Source organism: Rhinoraja longicauda, chromosome 14 (assembly GCF_053455715.1).
Source record: "Rhinoraja longicauda isolate Sanriku21f chromosome 14, sRhiLon1.1, whole genome shotgun sequence".
NCBI classification, from domain to species: Eukaryota; Metazoa; Chordata; class Chondrichthyes; order Rajiformes; family Arhynchobatidae; genus Rhinoraja; species Rhinoraja longicauda.
Window position 1 is genome coordinate 725,841 of NC_135966.1, and position 24,639 is coordinate 750,479.

Consider the following 24,639-nt stretch of genomic DNA (forward strand, 5'->3'; position numbering starts at 1 on the left):
ACTAACCTCCTCTGCCCACGCAACAACTATATCCCTCCATTCCCTGCCTATCTACAAGCTTCTTAAACACTGCCCTGAAACATTTTGCAAGAAACTATATAAAAAGGATTATTCTCGATCAATTTAAAATGGAATATTTATAAACTGAAAGATAAGTTCAACGTCACCTATCCATGTTCTCCAGATGCTGCCTGACCCGCTGAGTTACTCCAGCACTCTGTGAAACGTCACCTATCCATGTTCTCCACAGATGCTGCCTGACCCGCTGAGTTACTCCAGCACTCTGTGAAACGTCACCTATCCATGTTCTCCACAGATGCTGCATGACCCGCTGAGTTACTCCAGCACTCTGTGAAACGTCACCTATCCATGTTCTCCACAGATGCTGCCTGACCCGCTGAGTTACTCCAGCACTCTGTGTCTTAACCAGCATCTTTGTTTCGAGACAAATTTTGTTATCTTCCAAATAAAAATGACAAAATCTTTCTTGATGGACAGATATGTTCAATGGTACTAATAAATTCAGTGATTAAAAAGACCCAAGCTAGTTTAAAAAAGGCCATTAATTTTAACCACATTTATGATATTTCTGCACTGATTAAATTTACATCGGTTGGAAATTGTACTATTTATAACTTCATGGAGAAACGGTTTGTTTTTGGCAAATATGGTGTTATCTAATTTTCCTACTGCCCCCTCCTCGATCAGTGGGATCCAGACACAATAAAACATTCATACTTTTCATTAATTGTTGCAATGATTCACGGGCACCAAGAGCCCGTTCTCCTTTTTCATTGCTGTCAACATTCATTTTGGGGTTTGGACAGAATTCAATACTCTTCAAGTACCAAATCTTTTGTATGTTTAAAAACATTTCACTTAATTTCTTCAGTTTTTATCTCTCCAATTGTCAACTTGAGTTGCTGTGTGGATTTTGAAAACTACAAAAACTACCTTTGCTAGCAAATCCGTAAATGTCATGCATGGGAAATCACGTTACAATTTGCAGGAAAAGAACAGCCATGAGAAACAGGGAGGTGGGACTGTGACAATCCCACGGCTACTAGCTACCTTGCTGTGCTTCTGTTGGTTGCATTCCACTTGCACATTGAGCACTTGCGGCTGTTTACCCTGTTACAAACAAATTAACATTGTTGGTCCACAAATAAAAATTACATTCCATAATATAGCAGTCTATACAATAGATATCATATCAACTAGAAGGTAGACACAAGATGCTGGGGCAACTCAGCGGGTCAGGCAGCATATCTGGATAGGAATGGGTGACGTTTCGCGTCGAGACCTCTCGACCCGAGACGTCACCCATTCCTTCTCTCCAGAGATGCTGCCTGACCCGCTGAGTTACTCCAGCATTTTGTGTCTACCTTCGATATAAACCAGCATCTGCAGTTTTCATTCCAACATATCATATCAACTGTTTCTTGACAGGCTTATATAACAAAAAGAATAGGTCCTCAAGGTTTATCCCCCATTGAGATCTCAAATTCAAAAGATAATCCTAGGTAGCAGCTAGGTGGAGACACATTAAGGAAGGAGACCCTTCGTTAAATAGCATGTTCAAGTTTATTGTCATGTGCACAAGTACAGCAAGGTACAGGTACAATGAAAATTTTGCATCCAACAGCATCACGGGCGAACATATTTTTTAAAATCAAGTTATAAATAAGTTATACAAAAACGACACAAAATTGTAAAAGAAAGACCCTGCAGCAATAAATAAATCAAATGTAGTCTTAGTTGGGACATGGTCCACAGTAGTGCAAGAGGCCTTACACTTTAAAGATACAGCGTAGAAACAGGCCCTTTGGCCCACTGATTCTGTCCCAACAGCGATCACTCCATACACTACCATATAACCATATAACAACTACAGCACGGAAACAGGCCCGTTCGGTCCTACCAGTCCACGCCGACCACTCTCTCTGACCTAGTCTCATCTACCTGCTCTCAGACCATAACCCTCTAATCCCCTCTTATCCATATACCTATCCAATTTACTCTTAAATAATAAAATCGAGCCAGCCTCCACCACTTCCACCGGAAGTTCATTCCACACAGCCACCACCCTCTGAGTAAAGAAGTTACCCCTCATATTACCCCTAAACTTTTGTCCCTCAATTCTGAAGCTATGTCCCCTTGTTGGAATCTTCCCCACTCTCAAAGGGAAAAGCCTACCCACGTCAACTCTGTCCGTCCCTCTTAAAATTTTAAAAACCTCTATCAAGTCCCCCCTCAACCTTCTACGCTCCAAAGAATAAAGACCCAACCTGTTCAACCTCTCTCTGTAGCTTAAGTGCTGAAACCCAGGCAACATTCTAGTAAATCTCCTCTGTACCCTCTCCATTTTGTCGACATCCTTCCTATAATTTGGCAACCAGAACTGCACACCATACTCCAGATTCGGCCTCACCAATGCCCTGTACAATTTTAACATTACATCCCAACTTCTATATTCGATGCTCTGATTTATAAAGGCAAGCATACCAAACGCCTTCTTCACCACCCTATCCACATGAGATTCCACCTTCAGGGAACAATGCACAGTTATTCCCAGATCCCTCTGTTCCACTGCATTCCTCAATTCCCTACCATTTACCCTGTACGTCCTATTTTGATTTGTCCTACCAAAATGCAGCACCTCACACTTATCAGCATTAAACTCCATCTGCCATCTTTCAGCCCACCCTTCCAAAAGGCCCAAGTCTCTCTGAAGACTTTGAAACTCTACTTCATTATTAACTACACCACCTATCTTAGTATCATCTGCATATTTACTAATCCAATTTGCCACACCATCATCCAGATCATTAATGTAAATGACAAACAACAGTGGACCCAACACAGATCCTTGGGGTACTCCACTAGACACTGGCCTCCAACCTGACATACAATTGTCAACCATTACCCTCTGGTATCTCCCATTCAGCCATTGTTGAATCAATCTTGCAACCTCACTATTAATACCCAACGATTTAACCTTCTTAATCAACCTTCCATGTGGAACCTTGTCAAATGCCTTACTGAAGTCCATATAGACAACATCCACAGCCTTGCCCTTATCAATTTCCCATGTAACCTCTTCAAAAAATTCAAGAAGATTGGTCAAACATGACCTTCCAGGCACAAATCCATGTTGACTGTTTCTAATCAGGCCTTGTTTATCCAAATAATTATATATATTGTCCCTAAGTATCTTTTCCATTAATTTTCCCACCACAGACGTCAAACTAACAGGTCTATAATTGCTAGGTTTACTTTTAGAACCTTTTTTAAACAAAGGCACAACATGCGCAATGCGCCAATCTTCCGGCACCATCCCCGTTTCTAATGACGTTTGAAATATTTCCGTCATAGCCCCTGCTATTTCTGCACTAACTTCCCTCAATGTCCTAGGGAATATCCTATCAGGACCTGGAGACTTATCCACTTTTATATTTTTCAAAAGTGTCCGTACCTCCTCTTCTTTAATCCTCATAATTTCCATCACTACTCTACTTGTTTCGCTTACCTCACATAATTCAATATCCTTCTCCTCGGTGAATACCGAAGAAAAGAAATTGTTTAATATCTCCCCCATTTCTTCCGGCTCAGCACATAGCTGTCCACTCTGACTCTCTAATGGACCAATTTTATCCCTCGCTATCCTTTTGCTATTGACATATCTGTAGAACCCTTTGGGGTTTACTTTTACATTACTTGCCAAAGCAGCCTCATATCTTTTTTTCGCTTTTCTAATTTCCTTCTTAAGATTCCTTTTACATTCTTTATATTCCTCAAGAACCTCATTTACTCCCTGCCGCTTATATTTATTGTATATCTCCCTCTTTTTCCGAACCAAGTGTCCAATTTCCCTGGAAAACCACGGCTCTTTCAAATTATTATTCTTTCCTTTCCACCGAACAGGGACATAAAGACTGTACTCTCAAAATGTCACCTTTAAATATCCTCCATTTCTCTATTATATCCTTTTCATAAAACAAAAAGTTCCATTTCACTCCTTTTAAATCCTTTCTCATCTCCTCAAAATTAGCCTTTCTCCAATCCAAAATCTCAACCCTTGGTCCAGATTTGACCTTCTCCATAATTATATTGAAACTAATGGCATTGTGATCACTAGACCCAAAGTGCTCCTCAACACATACCTCCGTCACCTGACCCGTCTCATTTCCTAACAGGAGGTCCAACACTGCCTCTTCTCTGGTAGGTACCTCTACGTATTGCTGCAAAAAACTATCCTGCACACATTTTACAAACTCCAAACCATCCAGTCCTTTAACAGAATGTGATTCCCAGTCTATGTACGGAAAATTGAAATCACCCACAATCACTACTCTGTGCTTACTACTAATATCTGCTATCTCCTTACATATTTGCTCTTCCAATTCTCGTTCCCTATTTGGCGGTCTATAATACACCCCTATAAGTGTTGCTAAACCTTTCTCATTTCTGAGTTCCACCCAAACAGCCTCCCTAATCGAGCCTTCTAGTCTGTCCTGCCAAAGCACTGCTGTGATATCCTCCCTGACAAGCAATGCAACACCCCCACCTCTTGCCCCTCCGATTCTATCACATCTGAAACAATGAAATCCTGGAATATTTAATTGCCAATCGCAACCCTCCTGCAACCATGTTTCACTGATCGCCACAACACATACGAACACCTGCGCTCGGTCCGCATTAACGCAACTGATCTCCCGGTGGCCCAGCACTTTAACTCCCCCTCCCATTCCCAGTCTGACCTCTCTGTCATGGGCCTCCTCCAGTGCCATAGTGAGGCCCGCCGGAAATTGGAGGAGCAGCACCTCATATTTCGCCTGGGCAGTTTGCGGCCCGGTGGTATGAACGTCGACTTCTCCAACTTCAGATAGCTCCTCTGTCCCTCCCTTCCCCTCCTCCTTCCCAGATCTCCCTCTATCTTCCTGTCTCCACCTATATCCTTCCTTTGTCCCACCCCCGACATCAGTCTGAAGAAGGGTCTCGACCCGAAACGTCACCCATTCCTTCTCTCCCGAGATGCTGCCTGACCTGCTGAGTTACTCCAGCATTTTGTGAATAAATCATACTTCCAGATGTCAATCCAGGCTCTAAGCTCATCCACCTTTCTTACAATGCTCCTAGCATTAAAACACTAGTTCTATCCTACAAACTAGGGACAATTTACAATTTTTACCAAAACCAAATAACTGGCAAACCAATTTAGAAGGATGAGAGGGGATCTTACAGAAACATATAAAATTCTTAAAGGGATTGGACAGGCTAGATGCAGGAAAAATGGTCCCGATGTTGGAGGAGTCCAGAACCAGGGGTCACAGTTTAAGAATAAGGAGTAGGCCATTTAGGACTGAGGTGAGGAAAAACTTTTTCACCCAGAGAGTTGTGGAATTCTCTGCCACAGAGAATGGCGGTGCTGGCTCGAAGGGCCAAATAATCTACTCCTGCACCTATTTTCTATGTTTCTATGTAAACCAGCATGTCTTTGGAATGTGAGAGGAAACCAGAGCACCCATTCCTTCTCTCCAGAAATGCTGCCTGTCCCCTTGATTTACTCCAGCGTTTTGTGTGTGCACCCGGAATACACCCACGCGGTCACAGGGAAAACGTACAAACATCCATACAGACAGCAGCAGCCGCAGTCAGGATGGAACCCGGGTCTTTGGAGCTGGAAGGCAGCAGCTCGACCACTGCACCATAGAGCGTGCCATAGAGTTCCATTGTCATGGTTGGGTTAAGGTTGAGTAGGTTGGTTCAAGATGGTTGTGTGAAAGTAGCTGTTCCTGAAACTGGTGGTGTGGGACTTCAGACTCTAGACCCCCTGCTGGATGGCAGCAGCGAGAAGGGGGCATGAAATGATAGCAGATCAAGCTAGATAAATGCTCAGAAATAGTGAGATTCCTGATGAATATACAAAGCAATGCATGACACAAACAGGTCAGGTAACTAACATTGTCTGAACATTATCCTGATCGTCAAAATATACATGTACATTCCAATTACAGAAAATTAGGTGACTTCAAAAATGACTATTACAATGAACTATGTTTTCTTAAAGATGTTTGTGATATAGATTTGATAATCACTAAACATTTTGCTGAGTTACCTTTGGAATCCATTTGCCTCCCAGCCACTTCCCACAACTAGGGCACTGGGGAGGCTTGTGCCTCGTGACGTATGTAAACAAACAGTTTGGATGTGGACAAGTCCCTCGGCCTCTTCGTGTGTACGTTGTCTTCTGGGCGAAGATGGACTGCACAGAACATCACAATTGGACACAGCATTAGTCATGTGGCAACTTTCCAGCAATCTTTCCGAAGTCAGAAATAAAAGGTTAACATGATGACAGCATAACTTTGACCTTTACTTTACTATACTTCAGCTTTAACAAAACAGTCTATGCCGAAGTTACCTCAATCTCCTACTGACACAGGAGGAGGCCATTTGGCCCATCAAATCTATGCTGCACATCTTACTTCTCATGTCATAAGTGAAAGGAGCAGAATTAGGCCATTCGGCCCATCGTGTCTACTCCGCCATTCAATCATGGCTGATCCATCTCTCCCTCCTACCCCATTCTCTTGCCTTCTCCCCATAACCTCTCTGCAAACGTTTCTCTCTCACATGCCAATCAACTTGCCCCCGATCATTGGGGCATTTCCCACCTACTCCAGGGGCAACTTACAGATGCCAATTATCCTGTCTTTGGGATGCAAGAGGAAACCAAAACACTTGAGGGGAAATCTATGCAATCACAAGATGTGCCAAGTCAACAGACAGCACCCAAGATCAGGATCTAAACCCAGCTCCCCGCAACAGTGAGGCAATAGCTGTAAACACTGTGCTACTTTGCAGACATTAACCCGAATCCTTTATATTGACCAGAAAGGGGTTCCGTTCTTGCATTAGCTTAATGTTGAACTAACGCAAATCATCACCAAGACTAATTTTGAAAACAGACACAAAATTCTGGAGTAACTCAGCGGGTCAGGCAGCATCTCGGGAGAGAAGGAATGGGTGACGTTTCGGGTCGAGACCCTTCTTCAGACTGTCAGGGGAGGGGGCGATATGATGTCTTTGCCCCGCCAGGCAAAATGTAACAGTGATCCCATGCAGTATTTTATTTGCTCAAGCTGTTTTGAAATTTCCTAAAACATTTCAGCTCCAGGGCTAAAAATTCCAGCTATCAACCCACCTTAGGTTTGCTATAGGATTAGACAAAGAATTTTAAACATGCTTATATTAAGCACTTCATGGTGGAATTTAACTTGACACATTAAATCAGAGATGAAGTGCGAAATTCAGCATTGGTTATTGGAGAAATCACGATTAGAGACGAAGTTGTAGATTCTTTCAAAAGGAAATGAGATAAACACACTGGGAACTGGGATACTTGGCTGAGCTGAGAGGCTGCTGGCACGAGCGAGCGAGCTGGAATGTGGGCACCCAGTGCAGAACAACTGGCCGTGAGCTCACTCCCACGCTGCTTACCCACAGGAGCTGAGGTAATCCACTCGGCCCATCGAGTCTACTCCCCCATTCATTCATGGCTGATCTATCTTCCCCTCTCAACCACATTCCCCTGCCTTCTCCCCATAACCCTTGGCACCCTCACCAATCAAGTATCTGTCATTCTCCACCTTAAAAATACCTAACGACTTGGCCTCCACAGCTGTCTAGGGAAACCAATTACACATGTTCCTCCTCATTTCCCTGTCTAAAGGTATGTCCTTTGGAAGTCAATGAAGAGATGTTTATCGTGAGCCTGGGCTGGAGGCAGGGAACATTCTTAGGTTTTCTTTCCTAAATTATGTGTGTTTCTTTCTAACTCCATGTTCTCAGGACCGTTAATAGCTTTTTAATTCCAGCTACAATTCATTAACGGAATCTAATTTCACCTATTTCTAGAGTGTCACTGGCAGCCAACCAGCAAGAGCCCCCTTTATTGCTGCTCCTTCTGCCATCCAGCCAGCCATCTATCCATGCTGGCACCTGCCCTTTGACACCAGGGGCTCTCATCTTCATGAGCAGCCTCACCAGCAGCCCCTAATCAAAAGCCTTCGAAAAATCCATGTAAACAACATCCACTGACTCTACTTTGCCTATCCTGCTATTTACTTCCTCAAAGAATTCCAACACATTTGTCAGGCAAGATTTCTCCTTCACAAACCCAAGCTGGTTTTAGCCTATTTTATCAAATGCTTCTAAGTACTCAGAAACCTCATCCTTAATAATAATGGACTCTAAAATCTTACCAACCGCTGAGTTCAGGATAACCTGCCTATAGTTTCCCCTCGTTTGCTTTGTTCCCTTCTTGAACAGCGGAGTAACTTTTGCAATTGTCCAGTCCTCTGGGACCACTCCAGACTCAAGTGATTCTTCAAAGATCCTCACTAAGACCAAGAAAGTGGACCACATCACTCCAGCTCTGAGGTCTTTACACTGGCTTCCAGTCTGTTGGTTTATAAAGCACTGAGTGGTTTAGGGCCAAAATACATCTCTGATGTTCTGCCACATTATGAACCATCCAGACCTCTCAGGTCGTCTGGGACAGGTGTGCTCTCTGACCCCAGACTCAGAACTAAACATGGAGAAGCAGCATTGAGTTTTTATGCACCAGATATATGGAACAAACTCCAAGAAACTGCAGGCCCGCTGCAACTCCCAGTGCTTTTAAATCGAGGCTGAAGACTTTTCTGTTTGATGCTGCCTTTTATTAAATCAAATAATTATTAATTTCTTACACTGCACTGTAACTTTTATTCTTGTATTTTATACCGGTCTTATTTGATTTTAGCTTGTTTTTATTTTCTATTCTCTTTAATGACTGTTTTTAATTGCTTTGAACTGCTCTTTAATGTTTTATGTAAAACACTTTGAATTGCCTTGTTGCTGAAATGTGCTATATAAATAAACTTGTCTTGTCTTGCTTAATGCCTCCCACAATCTCTAGAGCTACCTTCAGAACCCTGGGGTGTAGTCAATCTGGTCCAGGTGACTTATCCGAGACTTTGCAAAGAATTGGATTAAACTCTAAAAGGTCTGATCCACGTGTTCATCACTAATCCCCACAGATAGCACTGTTCAAAGAATCACTAATACCTACAGTTAGCACTGTTCAAAGAGTAAAGAGGGATGAAATGAAGAAAACAGAAACGGAGCACTTTTGAAGTGGTCAAACTTCTTTCTTAAATATGGATTATCTGACTTTGGGACATAGATAATGAAGGGATGCAAATAATACTGAGGTGAGAAGAATCCTTTTCACCCAGAGTTGTGAATTTGTGGAATTCTCTGCCACAGAAGGCAGTTGACGCTAATTCACTGGATAAATTTAAAAGCGAGTTAGATAGAGCTCTAGGGGTTAGTGGAATCAAGGGACATGGGGAGAAGGCAGGCACGGATTACTGATTGTGGATGATCAGCCATGAACACAATGAATGGCGGTGCTGGCTCGAAAGGCCAAATGGCCTCCTCCTGCACCTATTTTCTATGTTTCTAAGTATCTAGGAATAACTGCTCAAAATTAGTGATAATTTTTAATCGCCTTTGGTGACTGTGGAGGGAATAAATTGGCTTTGATCTTCATACCCATGGTTCATCGTCAATCCAAAAGATATTTGTAAAATGGCATTATTATGCGTGGGTGGAAGATGAGTACACCTGGTTTCCTACCTGTTTGCTACTAATACCAATAGTTTGTTCGACAGCACAGTGGCTGGTGAGGCTGGCAGCCAGCTTGTTCTGATTTGACAACACAGCTATGACAGGATTAGTCTCTGCTGCCTGCTGGTTGCTGCAGCTGGTCACGCTTTCTGACACATTGTCGTTTGTACTTATCAGCGTTCCTTCGATGACAACACAAGGGGAGTCGTAGGGATGAGTTAATTCCAAAGAAGTCTTGCTGCTGCCAAGTTCTGCCAGTTTATCATCTCCAGAATTAGAGAACTGAGTCAGCATCTCCGAGGCGACCATCTCCTGCATCGTTTCCGTGTGAACGAAGGTGGCGTCGTCGGTGATTCCGTCGATGGCAATGCTCTCCTCTGTGTTCTCCACATGGCAAGCCTCTGTAAGCGTGCCACTGACAGTAAAGAGACTCTGTATCGAGTCGTAGGTAATGGTCTGCCAGACGGAATTCCCCTCGCCTCCCCTGGGAGTGGGAGACTGCGCAAGCTGTCGACCATTTCTGTCGCCCGGTAAATTGGAGGTAGGAATTATGATGTAGTTGGAACGGGGAAGTATCTTGCGGAATCCTGGAATATCGGCAGGAGGGACCGCAACTGATGCACTTATCAACTTATCGTTCTGCGGGGGAAACAAAAGGAGTACGTTATTATTTACAACTATAAAAAACGTATTCAAGATGATGGAAGTCTGCACAAATATTTAATGAATACACCACCAGATAGACAATAGGTGCAGGAGTAGGCCATTCGGCCCCTTCGAGCCAGCACCACCATTCAATATGATCATGGCTGATCATTCTCAATCAGTACCCCGATCCTGCCTTCTCCCCATACCCCCTGACTACGCTCTCCTTAAGAGCTCTATCTAGCTCTCTCTTGAATGCATTCAGAGAATTGGCCTCAACTGCCTTCTGAGGCAGAGAATTCTACAGATTCACAACTCTCTGACTGAAAAACGTTTTCCTTAGCTCCGTTCTAAATGGCCTACCCCTTATTCTTAAACTGTGGCCCCTTGTTCTGGACTCCCCAACATTGGGAAGTTTTCCTGCCTCTAACATGTCCAACCCCTTAATAATCTTATATGTTTTGATATGATCCCCTCTCAACCTTCTAAATACCAGTGTATACAAGCCTAGTCGCTCCAGTCTTTCAACATATGACAGTCCGGGAATTAACCTAGTAAACCTACGCTGCACGCCCTCAATAGCAACAATATCCTTCCTCAAATTTGGAGACCAAAACTGCACAGTACTCCAGGTGTGGTCTCACTAGGGCCCTGTACAACTGCAGAAGGACCTCTTTGCTCCTATACTCAACTCCTCTTGTTATGAAGGCCAACATTCCATTGGCTTTCTTCACTGCCTGCTGTACCTGCATGCTTCCTTTCGGTGACTGATGCACTAGGGCACCCAGATCTCGTTGTACGTCCCCTTTTCCTAACTTGACACCATTCAGATAATAATCTGCCTTCCTATTCTTACCACCAAAGTGGATAACCTCACACTTATCCACATTAAACTGCATCTGCCATGCATCCGCCCACTCACACAACCTGTCCAAGTCACTCTGCAACCTCATAGCATCTTCCTCACAGTTCACACTACCACCCAGCTTTGTATCATCTGCAAATTTGCTAATGGTACTTTTAATCCCTTCATCCAAGTCATTAATGAATATTGTAATAGCTGCGGTCCCAGCACCGAGCCTTGCGGTACCCCACTAGTCACTGCCTGCCATTCTGAAAGGGACCCATTTATCCCCACTCTTTGCTTTCTGTCTGCCAACCAATTTTCTATCCATGTCAGTACCCTACCCCCAATACCATGTGCTCTAATTTTGCCTTCTAATCTCCTATGTGGAACCTTGTCGAAGGCTTTCTGAAAGTCAAGGTACACCACATCCACCGGCTCTCCCCTGTCAATTTTCCTAGTTACATCCTCAAAAAATTCCAGAAGATTAGTCAAGCATGATTTCCCCTTCGTAAATCCATGCTGACTCGGAACAATCCTGTCACTGCTATCCAAATGCTCCGCAATTTCGTCTTTTATAATTGACTCCAGCATCTTCCCCACCACTGATGTCTGACTAACTGGTCTATAATTTCCCGTTTTCTCTCTCCCTCCTTTCTTAAAAAGTGGGATAACATTAGCTACCTTCCAATCCACAGGAACTGATCCTGAATCTATAGAACATTGGAAAATGATCACCAATGCATCCACAATTTCTAGAGCCACCTCCTTAAGTACTCTGGGATGCAGACCATCAGGCCCTGGGGTTTTATCAGCCTTCAGTCCCATCAGTCTACCCAACACCATTTCCTGCCTAATGTTATTTTTGATCAGATAAACAGAAATAAAATCCAGCAGTCTGAAGAATGGTTCTGACCCAAAACATCACCTGCTCCTTGTCTCCAGAGATGCTGCCTGGCCCAGAGTTGTTCCAGCACTTTGTGTCTATTTTCGATAAACCAGCATTTGCAGTTCCTTCCAACACATAAAACCCAGCATCTTCAGTTTCTTGCGTCACTACCACAATAATCATCGAATCGCCAGTGACCCCTCGATAACTGAAGCTTTGAACACTGACCCAGGATACCGTGTGTCTACAAACATTCCCCCACCATCACCTGCCTCCATTGCTCACAAAACATGGAACACAAGGCGGCAGGGGAAGACTTATGCCGATACCCAGCTGTTATCAGCCAATTGAACCATCCCATCACAACCAGAGAGCAGTGCTGAACTACTACCTACCCCATTAGTGACCCTCGGACTATCCTTGATCAGACTTTGCTGGCATTACTTTGCACTAAACGTTATTCCCTTATCATGTATTTATACACTGTAAATGGCTCGATTGTAATCATGTATTGTCTTTCTGCTGACTGGTTAGCATGCAACAAAAGCTTTTCACTGTACCTCGGTACACATGACAAGAAACTAAACTGAAACGGAAACTGATCAGGCAAGAGGTGCAGAAGTGTGAAAACGCACACCTCCAGATTCAGGGACAGTTTCTTCCCAGCTGTTGTCAGGTAACTGAACCATCCTATCACCAACTAGAGAGCAGTCCTGAACTACTATCTGATTTATTCACAAAATGCTGGAGTAACTCAGCAGGTCAGGCAGCATCTCAGGAGAGAAGGAATGGGTGACGTTTCGGGTCGAGACCCTTCTTCAGACTGATGTCGGGGGTGGGACAAAGGAAGGATATAGGTGGAGACAGGAAGATAGAGGGAGATCTGGGAAGGAGGAGGGGAAGGGAGGGACAGAGGAGCTATCTGAAGTTGGAGAAGTCGACGTTCATACCACCGGGCCGCAAACTGCCCAGGCGAAATATGAGGTGCTGCTCCTCCAATTTCCGGAGGGACTGGAGGAGGCCCATGACAGAGAGGTCAGACTGGGAATGGGAGGGGGAGTTAAAGTGCTGGGCCACCGGGAGATCAGTTGCGTTAATGCGGACCGAGCGCAGGTGTTCAGCGAAGCGATCGCCGAGCCTGCGCTTGGTTTCGCCGATATAAATAAGTTGACATCTAGAGCAGCGGATGCAATAGATGAGGTTGGAGGAGGTGCAGGTGAACCTCTGTCTCACCTGGAAAGACTGTTTGGGTCCTTTGATGGAGTTGAGGGGGGAGGTGAAGGGACAGGTGTTGCATCTCGTGCGGTTGCAAGGGAAAGTGCCCGGGGTTAGGGTGGTTTGGGTAGGAAGGGACGAGTGGACCAGGGAGTTGTGGAGGGAACGGTCTCTGCGGAACGCAGAGAGGGGAGGGGATGGGAAGATATGGCCAGTGGTGGGGTCCTGTTGTAGGTGACGGAAATGTTGGTGGATGATATGTTGGATCCGCTGGCTGGTGGGGTGGAAGGTGAGAACGAGGGGGATCCTGTCCTTGTTGCGAGTGGGGGGGATTACTACTATCTACCTCATTGGAGACCCTCAAACTACCTTTGATCGGACCTTACTGGCTTTATCTTGCATTAAGCGTTATTCCCTTTATCATGTATCTGTACACGGTGAATTGCTCAATTGTAATCACGTACTATCTTTCCGCTGAATGGTTGGCACAAAACAAAAACTTTTCACTACACATGACAATAAACTAAAGTTTGCATTGACAATAAACTAAACTACGCATTGACGTTTACAGATGTTACAACACAAGCTGACGAACAACTCCAGGAACACTGCTTTCAGAATGGATTTTACAAAATACATGTAGGCCCAAAAGATTTGATAAGCAGGACATTATTAATTGGAGGTAAGTGAAAGCTTTTACCGGATCTATTCCTTCTTTTTCCAGTTTTGCCTTTTCAAGATAAATACTCTTCTCAGCAACACTGAGACGCCTCCAGCTTTCACTGATTTTCTTGTTTATCTCACTCCGTGGCAAATTAGGAAAGTCTTGCTGTACTTTTAAATGGGTATCATAATAGTAGAGTAAATAAGCTGGCCTAAAATACAAAGATAAATATTTTAACAGCACAATCCTGCATATAAACGTACCTTGATATTACAAAGAACATGTAAAATATGGGGAAATTGTTTTTCAACCTCATGAAAAAACGCAAGGTCAAATTATCTCAAGCAAAAAAGAGGCCAAGGTGTAAAACTATTAAATCGAAGCAAAATAACACAAAAATACTTGCGTATTTTTAATGGATTTCTTTCCTGTGACTGGTGGTTTATATCAACGATTTGGACACGAATGCACAAGGCACAATTAGCAAGTTTGCAGATGACACAAAAGTGGGTGGCATCGTAAGTAGAGAAGATCCTATTCATCAATAGGATCTTGATCAGTTGAGAGTTTAGTCTTACAATAGCAAAGTCACTTTTCCGGCAGAGTTTTAACAAGTGAAGGTGTTTCAAGTAGCAATAAGTGTATTGTTGTTGCTGGAAAGTAACAATACTGTAGGCTGTTAGTTGTATTATTTAATAGACTATCACTGCACAATAATAATAATAATATGCCTTTATTGTCATTGTACGCACAGTACAACGAAATTAGAAGTGCTACAGCTGATAACAGTGCGACAGTGCATATCTTTCAAAGACAATCACACAGACATACGAACCAACACAACAAATACCAGTATCAATAAAAAAAACAATTTAAAAACCTAATAAATAATGTTTGAGGTTTACACCTAAAATGCTAAAAAATGTTTCTTTTTTTTTTTAAAGTGCGACGAAAATGAGAGTGGTCAAGTCACGTGTTTATGGCTCACTGTTCGTATGGCCCAGGGAAAGAAACTGTTTTAGAGTCGATTTGTTCTGGCCCTTAGGCTCCTGTAGCGCCTCCCAGAGGGCAGGAGAGCAAACAGTTCGTATCCTGGGTGAGTGCTGTCCTTGATTATTGATTATGAAATTCGCGGAAGTGGCGGCGCCTAACGGCTGCGGCTCGCTAGCAGTCTGTTCGTCTTTTTTCCTTTTTTTTTGTTGTGTGTCGGTGTTGGGATGGTTTTTGTATTTTTTTGGTTGTGTATGTGTGGGGGGTGGTGGTGTGGGTGGTGTGGGTGGGGGAAACTTTTCTCTTCCTCACGGCGCGGGGTGCGGCTCGGCCGCGGGGCCTAACATCGCCCGGTGCGGCTTGGCCGCTGGACTTTACATCGCCCGGTGCGGCTTGGCCGCTGGACTTAACAGTGCCCGGTGCGGCTCGGCTGCGGGGCCTAACATCGCCCGGTGCGGCTCGGCCGCGGGACTTTTCATCGATCGTGCAGCTCGGCTGCGGGGCCTAACATCGCCCGGTGCGGCTCGGCCGCGGGACTTTTCATCGATCGTGCGGCTCGGCCGCGGGACTTAACATCGCCCGGTGCGGCTCGGCCGCGGGGCTTTACATCGCTGGTGCGGCTCGGCCACAGGACTTTTCATCGCTGGTGTGGCTCGGCCGCGGGACTTAACATCGCCCGGTGCGGCTCGGCCACGGGACTTAGCTGCGCAAGGCTTGGTTGCGGGGCCTTCCATCGCCCGGCTCGGCCGCGAGACGTTTCAGCGCCCGGTGCGACTCGGCCGCGGGGACTTCCATCCCCTTGCGGGGACTGTGCGGGTCGGTCGGGGATGAGCTGTCTGTCCGTGGGCGTGGGGAAGAGAGTGGAAGTTTTGTTGCCTCCATCACAGTGAGGGGGTGTTTGGAGTCACTGTGATGGACGTCTGTGTTGGGGTTATTGTGTCTTGTGTTCTTTTTTGTATGACTGCTATGTAGTTTCGTTCGGTACCTCGGTACCGAATGACAAATAAAGCTCTGTTATACTGTTATTATATTTCTGGCCCTGTTCAGACAGCGCGAGCTGGAGATGTCCTTCAGAGAAGGTAGTGGACAGCCGATAATTTTCTCTGCTGTCTTTATGACCTTCTGGAGGGCCTTCTGGTCTGCAGCCGAGCAGCCAGCATACCACACAATGGTGCAGTATGCCAGTACGTTCTCAATGGTGGAGCGGTAGAAGGTCACCAGCAGATTCTCCTTCAGTCTGTTTTTCCGGAGTAGTCTTAAGAAGTGCAGTCTCTGCTGTGACTTTTTAACTACCGCTTTAGTATTTGCAGTCCAGGAGAGGTCCTGGGAGATGGTGGTCCCCAGGAACTTGAAGGTGGAGACCCTCTCCACTTCCTCCCCATTTATATGAAGTGGGGTGGGAGCCGCTCTGTGTCTCCTGAAGTCCAGTACCATTTCTTTTGTCTTGCTTGTATTCAGTGCAAGGTTATTTGCCTCGCACCATTTGGACAGAGCACAGACCTCGTCTCTGTATGCACAAGTGCCAGGAGAAGCCATCGCTAGTGCATTTCCACAGCATTTGTGGAAAACATGAATAGGTGATATTTCACATTGGGACCCTTCTTTGGACCTATCCATGTTCCCCATAAATGCTGCCTGACCCGCTGAGTTACTCCAGCACTCTGTGAAACGTCACCTATCCATGTTCTCCACAGATGCTGCCAGACCCGCTGAGTTACTCCAGCACTCTGTGAAACATCACCTATCCATGTTCTCCACATATGCTGCCTGACCAGCTGAGTTACTCCAGCACTCTGTGAAACATCACCTATCCATGTTCTCCACATATGCTGCCTGACCAGCACTTTGTGTCTTTTCATGCACACACCGTTCTATATACAGGCAGTACTGTTTCAGAATTTTCTTCAATCGAGAGATTTAAACCAGTGAAGGAGAACATAGAAATGAGACACATTGACAATTGTCAGAACTATTATATTTGGAATATTGAAGATTTCAGACAAACAATGCCTTCTGGATGTAACTATTTCTGTTTACCTGGGCTTCTTGCCTTTCTTAGTTCCATCATTACTTTGATCTTTCCATTTCTTTTTCTTTTTGGGCTGGAAACTTTTAGTGTAGCTGTAGCAGCCTTCAATCTCTTCTGTCACCAATGTTATCTCAGCTCCATCATATGGGGCATCCATTCCTTCAGGCAAAAATATAAAAGATTAGTAACTCACTGCTTCAAACAAAAATATAACCTTGTGCAAGCTTAGACTTGGCAAGACTGGACCCAACAGATGCAATCAGCAAGGGCTATACAGAGAAATTATGTTTTTGTTGTTTCCAGTTGAGTTTATTGTCAAGTGTACCGAGGTACAGTGAAAAGCTTTTGTCGCGTGCTAACCCATCAGCGGAAAGACAACACATGGTTACAATCGATCCCTTTAAAGCATAGAGATACATGATAATGGAATAACGTTTAGTGCAAGGTAAAGCCAGCAAAGTCCGATCAAGGATAGTCCGAAGGCTCACCAATGACGTAGCTAGTAGTTCAGGACTTCTGTTTAGTTGTGTTAGGATGGTTCAGTTGTGTTTTGTGTTTGTGTCGTTGTGTTATAGATGCAAGACGTAACCCCAGGTGGGGGGGGGTTTGTAAAAACTTTTGTCTGCCTTTTACCACTTCCCTTCACACCGTCCAGGAAACCGAACACTCCTTTCAGATGAAGCAACGATTTGCTTTGCACAACATTAGTTTGTAAGTGACCTTCCAGCTTCCGGTCACTTCAAATCTCCATCCCACTCTGATCCCCGTCTTCCATCTCCAAAATTGCTCCAGCAACACCCAACACAAACTTGAGGTACAGCATCTGTGTCCATGTGCAGTCATTGCCCCAACACAAACGTGAGCAACAGCATCTCAGTGTCCAACTGCAGTCATTGTTCCAACACAAACTTGAGCAACAGCATCTGTGTCCATCTGCAGTCATTGCCCCAACACAAACTTGAGCAACAGCATCTGTGTCCATCTGCAGTCATTGCAGTCATCAGAATGTAACATTGAAATTCGGGTACCTGCAACCCCCACCCAAATTAGTTTCAATTTGGATTTTTTTTCTCTTCTATCCCCAGCTGCTGCCTTTATAATAATTATCACCGTGATAATTTGGGGTCACACCCTAGTATTACTGATTATTAATTAATTATATTTTTGATTACTGGATACTTATTAGTGTGTGATTGCAAAGCTGCAGCAGGCATGAATTTCTATGTTCCATTTCCAGTCCATTTGACAATGAAGCACTGTTGACCACACACCCGTCCCCATAGCAGCAACTGAAAAGTTAGTGATTTCTCCCTTTTCCAGTTCGAAGGAAGGGTCGCTGCACTGGGACATCACTGACATCGATCAACCTGCAGAGAGCTTCCACTCCTGGTGCTTTATGCTAATACCTCGATTGCTCACAAATTTACTTCTTGAGGAAGGGTTCAACAGTTTGGACGTGCACCAAATGCACCGTGATGTCGAGGACAGAGAGCCTAAGTGAAACGTACAATATCCCAAGGAACTGTGACAGGTAGACAGCATGTTTCTCCTTCTGAGGTCATGGAAATCTGTTCCTCAGAGAACAGTGGAAGCAAACTTTGTTTAAGAGATAGATAAATAGTTTAGTTTAGAGATACAGCGCGGAAATCGAGTCCACACACTAGGACAATTTACATTTACACCAAGCCAATTAACCCACAAACCTGTGTGGGAGTAAACTGAAGATCTCGGAGCAAACCTACACAGTCACATGGAGGACGTACAAACTCCGTACAGACAGCACCCTTGGTCGGGATCGAACCCCGGTCTCAGGTGCTGTAAGCGCTGTAAGGCAGTAACTCTACCGCTGCGCCATCGTGCTGCCCTGAATATTTGATAATTAAATCTGGGTTTGCAAAAGTAGATGGAAACATGAGATTTTTACAATCATATCAGCTATGATATTATACATAAGAGGTAAATGAGTCTGTAGATGCTGGAATCTTGTACTAATGGAGGAACTTGGTGTGTCAGGCAACATTGTTAGAGGGAACGGACAGACGACAATTCAGGTTTGGTTTAGTTTAGATACAGCGCGGAAACAGGCCCTTCGGCCCACCAAGTCCGCACCGACCAGCTATCCCCGGACATTAATGCTTCACACACTAGACAATTTACACATATACCAAGCCAACTAACCTACATACCTGCACGTCTTGGGAGGAAACCAAAGATCTCTGAGAAAACCCACAAAGGTCACAGAGAGAACATACAAACTTTGTACAGACAGCACCTGCAGTCACGATCAAACCCGGGTCTCCGGCGCGGCTAGGGCTGTAAGGCAGCAACTGTACCGCTGTGCCACCCTTCAGACTTCAAACGCCATTGTAATGGGCCAGGACTCAGCTCTCGGACACGTCCACATATCAATCCTGGACCATGATCCCATGGACAAACACTAACCCACCATCTCCCAGATCGTCACCGATCTCATCACCTCTGGCAAACCCCTCCACTCTTATCATTCCCCAACCCCACTCTGCCCATTCATCTTTTTCAAGATCAGATAGATGCAAAACATCGTCTATGCATTCCCTCCACAGATGCTCTCTGACCCGGGTGTGCGTGTACTGGGGTGGGGTGGGGGTGCGGGGCCCGGGTGTGTGTGTGTGTGTGTGTGTGTGTGTGTGAGTGTGTGTGGCCGTGGGTGTGTGGGGTCTAGGTGGTGAGTGTGTGTGGGGAGGTCTGGGTGGCGTGTGTGTGTGCGGGGCCGTGTGTGTGTGTGGGGGTCTGGGGCCACTACTCACTGCCTCCACATCCCGGGCCTGCGTGTGTGTGTCGGGGGGGGAGTCTGGGTGGTGTGTGTGTGGGGGTTTGGGTGTGTGTGTGTGGGGGGGTCTGGGTGTGTGTGTGGGTCTGGGTGTGTGTGTGTATAGAGTGTGTGTGTGGGTCTGGGTGTGTGTGTGTATGGAGTGTGTGTGTGGGTCTGGGTGTGTGTGTGTGTATGGGGTGTGTGTGTGTGTATGGGGTGTGTGTGTGTGTGTATGGGGTGTGTGTGGGTCTGGGTGTGTGTATGGAGTGTGTGTGTGGGTCTGGGTGTGTGTGTGTGTGTGTATGGGGTGTGTGTGTGGGTGGAGTGTGTGTGTGGGTTTGGGTGTGTGTGTGTGTGTGTGTGTGTGTGTATGGGGTGTGTGTGTGGGTCTGGGTGTGTGTATGGGGTGTGTGGGTCTGGGTGTGTGTGTGGGTCTGGGTGTGTGTGTATGGGTCTGGGTGTGTGTGTGTATCTGTGTGTGTAGGGGGGGTCTGGGGGTGTGTGTGTGGGTCTGTGTGTGATTGGGGGGGTCTGGGTGATGTGTGTGTGTGGGGGGTCTGGGTGTGTGTGTATCTGTGTGTGTGGGGGGGGGTCTGGGGGTGTGTGTGTGTGTATCTGTGTGTGTGTGGGGCGTGTGTGTGTTTGGGGGGGGTCTGGGTGATGTGTGTGTGGGGGGGGGTCTGGGTGATGGGATGTGTGTGTGGGGGGGGTATGTGTGTGGGGGGGGTATGTGTGTGTGTGTGTGTGGGGTCTGGGTGATGGGGTGTGTGTGTGAAGGGGTGTGTGTGTGAAGGGGTGTGTGTGTGGGGGGGTATGTGTGTGGGGGGTATGTGTGTGGGGGGGTATGTGTGTGGGGGGGGTTATGTGTGTGGGGGGGGGGTATGTGTGTGGGGGGGGGTATGTGTGTGGGGGGGGTCTGGGTGATGGGGTGTGTGTGGGGGGGGGGGGGTCTGGGTGATGGGGGGGGTCTGGGTGATGGGGGGTGTGTGTGTGGGGGGGGGGGTGTGTGTGTGGGGGGGGTATGTGTGTGGGGTCTGGGTGATGGGGTGTGTGTGGGGGTGGTCTGGGTGATGGGGTGTGTGTGTGGGGGGGGTGTATTTGTGGGGTCTGGGTGATGGGGTGTGTGTGTGTGGGGGGGGGTGTGTGGGGGGTCTGGGTGATGGGGTGTGTGTGTGGGGGGTCTGGGTGATGTGTGTGGGGGGGGTCTGGGTGATGGGGTGTGTGTGTGTGTGGGGGGGTATGTGTGTGGGGGGGTCTGTGTGTGGGGGGGGTATGTGTGTGGGGGGGGTATGTGTGTGGGGGGGGGTATGTGTGTGGGGGGGTATGTGTGTGGGGGGGTATGTGTGTGGGGGGGGTATGTGTGTGGGGGGGTATGTGTGTGGGGGGGGTCTGGGTGATTGCGTGTGTGTGGGGGGTGTGTGTGTGGGGGGGTCTGGGTGATGGTGTGTGTGTGTGGGGGGGGGGGGGGTGGGTGGGGGGGGTGTGTGTGTGGGGGGGGTATGTGTGTGGGGGGTCTGGGTGATGGGGTGTGTGTGTGGGGGGGGTCTGGGTGATGGGGTGTGTGTGTGGGGGGGGTCTGGGTGATGGGGTGTGTGTGTGGGGGGGGTGTATTTGTGGGGTCTGGGTGATGGGGTGTGTGTGTGGGGGGGGGTGTGTGGGGGGTCTGGGTGATGGGGTGTGTGTGTGGGGGGGTCTGGGTGATGTGTGTGGGGGTGGTCTGGGTGATGGGGTGTGTGTGTGTGGTGGGGTATGTGTGTGTGGGGGGTATGTGTGTGTGGGGGGGTCTGTGTGTGGGGGGGTATGTGTGTGGGGGGGGTATGTGTGTGGGGGGGTCTGTGTGTGGGGGGGTATGTGTGTGGTGGGGTATGTGTATAGGGGGGGTATGTGTGTGGGGGGGTATGTGTGTGGGGGGGTATGTGTGTGGGGGGGGTATGTGTGTGGGGGGGTATGTGTGTGGGGGGGTATGTGTGTGGGGGGGGTATGTGTGTGGGGGGGGTATGTGTGTGGGGTATGTGTGTGGGGGGGTATGTGTGTGGGGGGGTATGTGTGTGGGGGGGGTATGTGTGTGGGGGGGTCTGTGTGTGGGGGGGTATGTGTGTGGGGGGGTATGTGTATAGGGGGGGTATGTGTGTGGGGGGGTATGTGTGTGGGGGGGGTATGTGTGTGGGGGGTATGTGTGTGGGGGGGGTATGTGTGTGGGGGGGGTATGTGTGTGGGGGGTATGTGTGTGGGGGGTATGTGTATGGGGGGGTATGTGTGTGGGGGGGTATGTGTGTGGGGGGGTATGTGTGTGTGGGGGGTATGTGTGTGGGGGGGGTCTGTGTGTGGGGGGGTATGTGTGTGGGGGGGGTATGTGTGTGGGGGGGGGTATGTGTGTGGGGGGGGTATGTGTGTGGGGGGGGTATGTGTGTGGGGGGGGGTATGTGTGTGGGGGGGGTATGTGTGTGGGGGGGGTATGTGTGTGGGGGGGGTATGTGTGTGGGGGGGGTATGTGTGTGGGGGGGGTCTGGGTGATGTGTGTGTGTGTGGGGGGGGTCTGTGTGTGGGGGGGGGGGTATGTGTGTGGGGTATGTGTGTGTGGGGGGGTCTGTGTGTGGGGGGGGTCTGGGTGATGTGTGTGTGTGTGGGGGGGGTCTGTGTGTGGGGGGGGGGTATGTGTGTGGGGGGGGGGGTATGTGTGTGGGGGGGTATGTGTGTGGGGGGGGTATGTGTGTGGGGGGGGTATGTGTGTGGGGGGGGTATGTGTGTGGGGGGGGTATGTGTGTGGGGGGGGTATGTGTGTGGGGGGGTCTGTGTGTGGGGGGGGTCTGGGTGATGTGTGTGTGTGTGGGGGGGGTCTGTGTGTGGGGGGGGGGTATGTGTGTGGGGTATGTGTGTGGGGGGGGGGTATGTGTGTGGGGGGGGTATGTGTGTGGGGGGGTCTGGGTGATGTGTGTGTGTGTGGGGGGGTCTGGGTGTGGGGAGGGTCTGGGTGATGTGTGTGTGTGTGGGGGGGGTCTGTGTGTGGGGGGGGTATGTGTGTGGGGGGGTATGTGTGTGGGGGGGGGTATGTGTGTGGGGGGGTATGTGTGGGGGGGTCTGGGTGGGGTGTGGGGGGGTATGTGTGGGGGGGTCTGGGTGTGTGTGGAGGGGGGGAGGGGGGGGGGGGGTTACTCTACTCACCGCTGGCGGCCTCCACATCCCAGGCCGGTGTCGGTATGCCGGTGCGGGGTCCGTGTGTGCGGGTCGGGGCCCGGCCGGGTCCGTGTGCGCCGGAGGGGGCGCTGCTGCACCGCCACGCACAAGATGGCGCCGTTGCTACGTTGCCTCCCGCCAATCGGAACGCGGCGTCCACGCGCCGCCGGCCAATCCCAGCCGCCCTCTCAAGCACGTGGAGGCGCGGCGTGACGACGGCGGGAACGGGGGGCCAGCGCGCATGCGCACCCGCACTGCCGGCAGCTGATGCCGAACGACCGCCATGTTGGTGAGGGAAAGGGGGGGAGGGGCTGGGCGCCAGACTTGCTGCTGGTTCTGGAGTGTGGCAACAACTGCAAATTACAATAGTCTGTACATTAGACTTCATCATCATAACCATACTTTATTAGCCAAGTGTGTTTTGCAACACACAAGGAATTTGACTTGTCATACAGTCATACCAATAAAAAACAGAACACACACAATACATTTTAACATGAACATCCCCCACAGTGCCTCCTCCACATTCCTCACTGTGATGGAAGGCAAAAAAAGTTCAATCTCTTCCCTTCTTTGTTCTCCCACGGCCGGGGGCCTCGACCCTTCCGTTGTCGAGACGATCTTGGCTCCCGTAGGTGGCAGCGTTTGGGCCCTCTGAGTCGGGTCGATCAAGCTCCCGCTTCGGGGGAAATCTCAGCTCCCCCGCGCCGGGCGATCGGTCCCCGGGTCGGGGCTGGTCGAACCTCCCGCGACTTTGGAGCTTCCCGACATCGGTCTCTACCCGAGACTGAGCTCCTCAATGTTGAAATCCGCAGGCCGCAGTTGGAGCGCTGATCCCAGGGAAGGGATCACAGGCTCCGATGGTAAGTCCACGGCCCCGTGATGGGGCTCAAAGTCAGTCTCGAGCAAGGTCGCCAGCTCCATGATGTTAGGCCGCAGAGTGACCGGTGATGCGATCCGGAAAACAATCGCATCTCCGGCAAGGTAAGAGATTGAGAAAAAAGTTTCCCCCGATCCCCTCCCCCACCCCCCACATAAAACAAACCGGAGAACATTAACACAAACTTTTTAAAACACACTAAAATAACAAAAAAGATAAAGAAACCATGACCTGGTGATGAGGAATACAATTGCAGTAGCAACTAACTCTGCAATAATTTGTGGACACTTGGGAAAGCTTGCAGTTGGCGGTGGAGAAGTGCAGCAACAATGCCTAACTCTTTAACCAGTTTATGCAAACTTGGGAACAATGACTAGGTGACGAAGAAAGCAGCAGCAACCAGCTCTGTGCACACTGGGGAAGGCTTGCTGACTAAATGGTGGAGAGTGGGAAAAGCTTGCTGACTAAATGGTGGAGAGTGTAGCCACAAAGGTTAATGCTGCAACTAGTCTATGCTAACTTGGAAGCAATGACTTGGTAATGAAGAGTATAACTGCAGCAGCAACTAACTCTGTAATAGTTTGTGCACACTTGGGAAGACTTGTTGGTGGCGGGGAGTGCAGCAACAACGGATAACTTGGCAGCGAGTTTATGCAAACGTAGGAATGATGACTTGGTGCTGGAGAGTAGAGTACAGCAACTCGGCGAACAATGGGGAGGAACGTTGGTGATGTAGAGTGCAGCAGTAGCTACAAACTCTCCCACTAGTTTATGTAAACTTGGCAAGACTTACCCAGAGTTCAATTGTGCTTTTATTATCACACGTGTGAAATCCAAATG

At 47.9% G+C, this 24,639-nt stretch overlaps 1 protein-coding gene across 1 annotated transcript in view; it reads right to left on the bottom strand.

Moving 5' to 3' along the window:
- Positions 1-23,006, bottom strand: part of LOC144599792 (HMG domain-containing protein 3-like) — a 36,351-nt gene extending 13,345 nt beyond the window's left edge. The window contains exons 1-6 of the mRNA XM_078411026.1: positions 22,908-23,006; positions 16,963-17,113; positions 13,972-14,146; positions 9,688-10,317; positions 6,119-6,265; positions 1,072-1,131 (exon numbers count right to left, since the gene is read on the bottom strand). Of these exons, the coding sequence (XP_078267152.1) occupies positions 1,072-1,131; positions 6,119-6,265; positions 9,688-10,317; positions 13,972-14,146; positions 16,963-17,111 (1,161 nt within the window). The 5' untranslated portion in view covers positions 17,112-17,113; positions 22,908-23,006. The remainder of the gene's footprint in view (positions 1-1,071; positions 1,132-6,118; positions 6,266-9,687; positions 10,318-13,971; positions 14,147-16,962; positions 17,114-22,907) is intronic.
- Positions 23,007-24,639: the final 1,633 nt, after the last annotated feature.